This window comes from Cryptotermes secundus, unplaced genomic scaffold (genome assembly GCF_002891405.2).
Source record: "Cryptotermes secundus unplaced genomic scaffold, Csec_1.0 scaffold934, whole genome shotgun sequence".
Lineage (NCBI taxonomy): Eukaryota > Metazoa > Arthropoda > Insecta > Blattodea > Kalotermitidae > Cryptotermes > Cryptotermes secundus.
This window is the reverse complement of record NW_019738977.1, coordinates 694,533-703,027: the sequence shown is the minus strand read 5'-3', so window position 1 is coordinate 703,027 and position 8,495 is coordinate 694,533. Positions and strand designations below refer to the sequence as shown.

At 38.7% G+C, this 8,495-nt stretch overlaps 1 protein-coding gene across 1 annotated transcript in view; it reads left to right on the top strand.

The window, feature by feature from the left end:
• Positions 1 to 7,145, top strand: part of LOC111871521 (kynurenine 3-monooxygenase) — an 18,574-nt gene extending 11,429 nt beyond the window's left edge. Inside the window, exons 8-11 of the mRNA XM_023864688.2 lie at positions 1,778 to 1,867; positions 4,089 to 4,226; positions 5,249 to 5,410; positions 6,629 to 7,145. Of these exons, the coding sequence (XP_023720456.1) occupies positions 1,778 to 1,867; positions 4,089 to 4,226; positions 5,249 to 5,410; positions 6,629 to 6,757 (519 nt within the window). The 3' untranslated portion in view covers positions 6,758 to 7,145. The remainder of the gene's footprint in view (positions 1 to 1,777; positions 1,868 to 4,088; positions 4,227 to 5,248; positions 5,411 to 6,628) is intronic.
• Positions 7,146 to 8,495: the final 1,350 nt, after the last annotated feature.

Here is an 8,495-nt window from a genome sequence, read left to right as displayed (position 1 = left end):
AAGCAGTACATCTTTGTGGAGTAATCTGATTATATCTTAAATGGGCCACAGCTGCTAAGTTTCGCTCCTTACAAAAAGCATAATGTCCCTTTCGCCTCGTAGCGAAGTAGTTTTATCCTTAAAGAAGCTAAAAAGCCAAGGTTGAAAGGCAAAAAAAAATTGTAAACGAAATAACATTTGTAAACCCCCGTATTTGGGAACTTACCATATGAGAAAATAAGTACATGGGTTCGTGTCACACAGAAATCCGCAGACACACTGATATTTAGGTGCGGTTTTCTCTTTGTTGAAACAGTTTAGGTATTTCTGCGGTCATAATTTCGGGTATGCAGGATTCATGTATTACGTGTATAATACATTATAATGTGGTATGGAGTACGCGGTAGCGTAGTTGTTGAGGCACTATGCTACAAGCAGGAATGTCCCGGATTCAAATCCCGGTGAGTCTCTTCCTTAAGAAAATTAAGAGTTTGGAGCATCAAGGTCATATTTAGTCCACGGCCCAACACTGCATTACAGCAACCACTTAAAAGAGTACGTGTCAAGACACGTGCAACCCCTTGACAAAGCGTTTTTCTTTTCCAGCTCATGACGTGCAAGCACAGTGCATGCAGTCCATAACAATAAGCACTTACAGTGCGATTCGTCCTGTACAATTATTTGGGGAACTTAACCCTTTAAAACCCAGTAGTTGTTACATGTACCACCTGCATTGACTTACTCTAACTCTGCAGTTTGCCAACAGATTGTACACGTATGTGTGTTTCGTATGGTTATTACAGTAAACAGAGACTATTTTCCTGAATAGCATTAACCAATTCTTTATTGGGGTCCGTCGTAACACAACAACATAACGGTTAAGGTTAAAATTACTTTAGATGTTTCGGCTTTTAAAGCCGTCATCAGGCAAACACATGATTACTATATTCACACAATACTGAACTGCAATTTCATTGTGATAGTAAAGCTGGATACTTGATAACTGTTACATAATAAAATACATGGCATAAAAATACAATGAATTATAAACTTATTATAAAACGAAAGTTATGGAGTAAATATGATTCAGAACACTTCATGTGATATTGCATATCATGGAGTCAGTTGTTGCAATCTTGTCATATTCCCGCGGACATAATGGTATATTTTAGACTTGTATACATATAGCGAACTGATTGGAGGCCCGTGGTATATATGTGGTATTATTTGACATTAAGTGTTTGGCCGGTGCCTCATCCTACATTGTATTTTTTCCGTTCTGTTGGGAATACAGATTGCAACTGTGTGTGAATATAGTAATCATGTGTTTATCTGATGATGTCTTTAAAAGCCGAAACATATAGCTAAGATAATTTTAACCTTGACCGTTGTGTTGTTGTGTTACGACGGGCTCCAATAAAGAATTGTATATAATAACACAATAAGATGCACGAAATGAAAATTATAAACAGCATTAATCAGTTTGTGTTAATAAAGGAGACGTAATAAATATCTTGTGAAGTACGAACTAAATTCTTATATATTATTTTGAAGAAATTCAGTCTTTAAAGAGTTAATGACCATCGTTTTCGTCGGTTTCTCGCATGAGTTGTATCACTGTTTAAACAAGCTGTACTTCAATCTTTGGTATTAGGAAACAGAAATTACGATAAAGGCTCATCGTGTTACTAACAAAGGTCATCCCTTCACTTCTTCATAAAATTATTTCCTATTATCACTTACCATTATTCATATAACTTACTAACCTACGTACTGACGAACAATGCTGATCTTGCAGTGCAGCCCGTACCATGTAGGAGGCTCGGCTCTCATCATTGGTGACGCGGCACACGCAATGGTTCCCTTCTATGGACAAGGCATGAACGCTGTAAGTGCATATTTTGACGTTTAACTGAGATTATACTACAATAAATCCACGGATCTGACTCCTACTTGGAAAACAAATAGGCGCTCAGCTACGTAATAAGATTCCCACCCTTCATAGAACAAGAAAACACGCGCAACCTTATAATGAGTAAAAAAAAAAAGTAAAGCTATCCCTGTAACAGGCCGTGAAGGCCCATAGGGTTGTGAGACGTTGAGGGTCCCACATTATCTATACAATCGGTTCAAAGATGGCGGTAAGTTTGTCAGCCGTACGCGCAGGCCGCGCTTTACTTCCCAGGAAAATTATTTAATTAATTCCTTGTACTCATTTCTGTTAGAGGTTGAGTCGACCCCAGGGCCATAGTGCGGCCGGAAAGATCAGATCAATTTAAAAAAAAATGCACCCTTATAATACCTAGTAAATTTAAGAACTTCCCATAATAGACTCAACGTTGAAAGGTATGTTTATTTACTTATTTCAATTTAATTTATGGCCCGACATATTTCCTCAGAGGTACCCGTTCAACAAATGTAATAGTAAAACTCCTTTATTGTTCTTTTCAATATTTCACATATATGCAATTAAATTACAAGTTAAAATTATCAACGCTATTCAAAAACTTAATGATCCAAAATTCATGTAGAAGTTTGTACAGATGACGGTATGTTGAAAATGTGAATTGAATTAGAAGGAGTTTACTTCAAAATTAACGGACCGAGACTTCATTTAAAACAAATAAAAATTGGAAATTTCATTTCTTTTAAAAAAATATAGAAAGTTGTCTAACTTTCGAAAGGGTTATATATTTTTTGGATCACAGTTAATACGAAGATCATTATCTGCAGATTATGCAATAATTAAGTTGTACATAATGATCTGCCCATTATGTATGTACATAAAGTTAACTCTATCGTGGCTGGAGATATGTTTCCATGTTCACACCAGCTTGCCCTTCTGTTCTGCCCTGAGCCAGATATATCAAGCCCACATCCTTACAGCCTACTTATGTAAGATCCACTTTAATTGTATTCCCTTATCAGTGCCTAGTCTAGATTTCCCAAATGGAATCATCCATTAAAATTTACTAACCAAATTTTTGTGTGGATTTCAACTGTAACACTTGAGCGCTACATGCTAGTATGTCCATCTCATCCCCCTTGATTTTATCGCCCCAATGATACTTATTATAAATTATTAAAATTCTCATTATAAAATTCTTCCAGCCTCTATTCACACCCTCTCTTTTAGGTCGAAATACTCTCAGCACCTTGTCCTCAGACAGCTTCAGCCTACGTTTTCCCGACACGAGAAATAGATTTTCACGCTGATACAATAAAATGTCGTATACTACAAATTACGCTCAAATTCCCCTCAGTGGCTATTACATTAAATGAGTGTAATCAACTGTAATCAGCAGCTGCATGTACCTCAATCCATCTTCTCATGACTTTTTTTTCCCTTGGCAACAGACCCAGTGGGCACGGTAGGACTCCTTGGGCGAGTGATCAGCTCGTCTCAAGGCCTCTACCTGTAGACAAACACAGAAAAACGCACACAAACATCCATGCCCTGAGTGGGATTCGAACCCACGATGCCGGCTTCCGAGCGAGCGAAGACAGTGCATGCCTTAGACCGCTCGGCTACCGTGACCGGCCTCTCATGACTTGTTACCACTGCCTATCTACTGTCTCAGACATTTTAAACATACTTCCTGCATTACACTACACCTCCCATATGTCTTTGCTTCTGTACCTGTCACCATCGCGTACTAGGAGACCAACAAATCTACCAGATTTCTTATCATTTTTCTCAAAAGCTCCAGGCATTCACGCAAATTTTACCTACATACAGGCCACGAAGGAACTTCATAACCTACTCCATTCGCAATCATAGTGTCAGTCAAGAGTTATATGACCTATGCTATTAAAAAGTGACATTATGTATATTAAATAATTTTAAATCTGTTTATCCTTTTCATATATTGTATATGAGGATACTAACCAGAATATATTCCCTGTGATTGGAATGAATCCAGTATGAGAGTATGCTTGGACTTGGAAGTGCAGCAGACGCAAAATGGGTCCTCCTTCAAAATAATATTTATATACCTGTACATCTCTTGATAATTATCAGAATTCGCACTCATTTTGCAAAGTGTAAGACATTTCTGAAGTCTGAAAATTTGCAAAAGCCCCATAAATAATCTTAGATAATGTTGCAGGGTTTTGAAGACTGCCGTTTGCTCGATCAGTTAATACTGAAATACGAAGACATGCCGGTCGCACTGAAGGAGTTTTCGGCGGTAAGGAACAGGGATGCTGAGGCCATCTGTGATCTCGCCATGTATAACTATTTGGAGGTAAGGCCACAAAGCACTCATAATTCTGACAGAACCTATGCATTTCATCTGTTGATGGATTTTCTTAAATATTTCAGGAAAATATATAGTGAAATCACTGAATGAAATCGAAAATATTTATGCAAAAATGAATCGACATTTGAAGCAAGAACAATTAATTTTGGAAATGTTTAAAATCCGAGAATATAATGGGGGAGACAAGGAATGAATGCAGAATTTTGGTGTGAAGGTAAATCTATCCCTGTAACAGGCAGTGGAGGTCAACAAGATTGTGAGACGTCGAGACTCCCACATTTTCTAGACAATCGGTTGACAGATGGCAGTGAGGTTGTCAGCCTTACACATCGGCCGCCCTTTACCCTCCAGGAAGATTCCTGTTACTCATTTCTGTTAGAGGCTGAGTCGAACCCAGGGCTATAGTGCGGCTGGAAATATTAGATCAATTGAAAAATCCAGTGACCTCATCTGGAATCGAACCCGGGACTTTCCGGTTTGTAGCATAGTCTCTCAACCAACTACGCTACGGTGTGCCCCATTTTGGTGGGGAAGCCTCTTAAAAATCGTCACTTGAAGACCAGGAAGATGATAAACATTGATATGGATCTTACAGAAATAAGATTTGACGATCTGAAGTTGGTAGAACTGGCTCTTGTTTTACTACGGTAACTTTAGGTGTAAATCTTAAGCCACGGACACTGAAAGCAATTAAATCTTCAGGGGTTAACAGTCATGTCAGTACTGAATATTTTGATGTCATCTTTTTTTGTTTTTCCATATCAGGGACTAATTTTAGAGGCACTTTACTTTCTGTTTGAGACAATCAAATACAGTGTTTATATGAAAAGATTAAACACAAAGCAACCCAAATGTCGGTCGAGACGCGTGCTATAGTGACAGGTTTTGAGGGGCTATTCTCAGTCTCCTCTGGCAAATGATGTGTAATGGGCCATATTATCTGTAAACCGCAAATTCAAACATTTATTCGTCTTGAGGGGCACAATAAACAGTGCTGTCTTTTGCAGATGCGTGACCTTGTGAATCGTCGATCCTTTTTGCTGAGGAAGAAGGTAGACAACTTACTGTTCTGGTTGTTACCCAACATTTGGGTCCCGCTGTATCTGTCTGTTACCTTCACTGATATCGGATACCGGGAGTGTATGGAGAACAAATTCTGGCAAGATAAAGTACGTCTGAACAAATACTGCATAAGGTTTGACGCGTTCCTTAATGTGCAAATAATCATGTACTCTATTATACGTAGTCTGACAATAAACTTCGCGAACTCATCTCGGTAAAAATGCTACATACCTCATTGCTGAATATCACTGTGGTCGCCTTCAAAGTACTCACCTCGGGAAGCTGTGCACCGATGCCAGCACCTAGTCCACCATTCTAAACAATTTTGTCACTGGTGTTGTGAAATGTCCTTCAGAGCTGCCGTCGTATCATTCCTGATGTCATCAATGCCATCAAACTGCCTCCATTCCAATATTTCCTTTACCTTCTGGAATTGAAAAAATGCCATTGGGGTCCAGATGAGTTGCTGGCAAAGAGTTCGGGTCATTTCTGCCTAACGTTTTAAGTACTTCCAATTAGTAAACTTGATATGCCAACGTCATCAAACCATACTGAGGTTTCTGTCCACTGCTGCCACGGCAGGCACATAGTGGCGAGTTCGCGAAATTTATTGTGAGACCTCGTATGAGTACCAGTTCTGAGGAACACCCTGTCTTCATCTTCAGAACGTTTCTGAAAGGAGCCACATCCCAGAATACCATACATTATATCTAGCATGTTTTGATCAAAATTATCCTGTACGGAATATTTGGCTGCTTCTATCCCAACAGAGTGCATTTACCTACATGTTACAACGCTTTCATCACGATTTTGGACATGCCGGTGATCTTGTTCATTAACTGCAAATATAAATACATTATTTCACACAGAAATCCATCTTTGAAATTAATCATTCTAGACAATCGCGTTTCATAATCCAAAATTACTTTTCCTTGCATTTCGTTAAATATTCACCAAGTTGATTTTTTTAATACAGTCATTCAATATCTACACTTTACGGTATGTGTTGTTTTTGTACAATTAATAGCACTTGAGAAAATTTATAAATTTTGATTTTAGCATAATAGTGTTGTACGATTACGAACCAAACTTCAGTTAGCTCTGCAGTGTCTGGTGTAGAACACAATCAAAAATTTCATTTAAAACCGTTCATTAGTTTCGAATATAAAACTTTTGGACTCGCATATAAATCTTCCTCTTTGTGGGTTTATTTTAAGCGCTTCGTGCAAGGAAGCTTGTAGAAAAATATAAATTCTGTAGTTTGAATATATTCATTATACTGTTACCATCATTATTTTGCTATCGGACTCAATTTTGATTCTCAGGTCATCCGTCAGGCAGTTTTGGCGCTGGGTGTACTCGCAACAGCGATGTGCGCTGTAGGATTCTTCCAATGGTGTAAGGCATCGTTTGACGTCGATGCTGAGGTTTCGAATCCTGTCCAGACTGCGTAAGAAAGGACATGCAATAGCGAACGCCTGAAAATCCTCATTTATAGTTGAAGTTACACATTTCCGAAGCACCGATAAAAATAATGTAGACTAAAAAGAATATGAATTAGCTCAGTCTAATATTATTACTAAGACCATCATTCGAATTTATTGTTACGAATGGGTCATAAATAACTAATAGACAAGTATAATGAAAGCATGTATAGATTCTGCTGAATCTGAAGTCTCACAGCTGTGAAGACGACTGTTCTCTGAGACTAACGTCTTGTAGTCTAATGGATTTCCAACCGACGTTTCAGGAGAACGTACAGACTCCCTCTTCACGGACGAAGAATAAAGAAATTAGCAAGAAGCAAGCTTGCCACTTGAAGATGGAGGCAGTATTTCCTCAAAAACATCGGTGGACTCCTACAGGAATATACAGCCTTATATACTAGAAGGCAGTGCCTTTTATATGCAGATTCATATGCCATACAAATGTTTTGGATAAAATAAAAATAAATATTTATACTTTAAACGATTTGACTCAATAGTAAGTTATATTAGGTAAATACTGGCAGGGAAGCCCGCTATAAATCAACGGGGAATCATTTATTTCGTTATCTTCGTTCTTAACCTTCTCCCTTCCTCCTTTCGTTTGTCCCTTTTATACCTCTGTCTCCTTCTTTTCTCCGTTAAAACGCTGAATTATATTAGATATTAAATGTGTAAACCGCAAATTAAATATTACTTTTTCATTGGTTAAGTATCTGAGCATAAGTGCAATCCTATTCCCAGAACTTCCTACTTATTAAGGTCAAATACTTTGGTGGAGTTTATTTTTCATATCCTGTTGAAATTTCAACCGGTAATGTGTCAACAGTGAACGGAGAAGTTCATGGAGGTAAGCCTAGGCCCACTGGGGCTGTAGTGCCAAGGAAAAAAAATGTGTCAACAAGTGTTATGAAAACTCACCATTGTCAAAAAGGTACACGTACAATGTAAAGCAAGACACGGACAAGAACGTAAGAAGCTTAACAGATTTTTTTTTAGAAAATTGTAGCTCTATTTTGGATTTTGATTTAAGTAGCCCATATACAAGAAATTTACAAAATATTAATCATTACTCAGCGTGAAATACAGTAATGGGATGACAATGTTTCGACACGTCTGCCTTGGATTGTGGCCTAAGCGAAACTGAGCTCATGACAAAAACAGTTTATGAGCGACAGTTTTCGGGCGACTTGTTTTTGCGTTGTTAAAATTTGTTTCACACTCGACCGCACTATTCGAAATTTTTAGGGGGGCATATAGGGGAATAGTCTAAACGTTTGTGGCCGTATTAACCGAAACTCGCATTGATCGAAAAAGCATATATCACGGTTTACCTCTATGTACAGTACATCCCGCGCGTGGAGGAGGGGTCGAATATTTCCACCGCAGCCCTGCGAGTAGTAGGAGGCGACGAAAATCGAATCCAGTGACTGGGGATATAACTGAGCGACCCTGTTTCTGGGGGATATAAATAAGATCTGACCCTCCAGGTTGGCGGAGTTTCGAATCTGAGCCAATAAAATATGTTCATGACTCCCGCGGGGCTGGGAACCAAGAAATCACTGCGCTGACGAGGGCCAGAAGAAATTGTAAACGACAGACCCGTCCTCTCGTCTAAGAGGGCGTCCCTCGTCAACAAACCTGCAACTGCCTGACAATAATAAAAATCTGGCCGACTGACAGTCGGTCGTGACATACTTTTGACCTT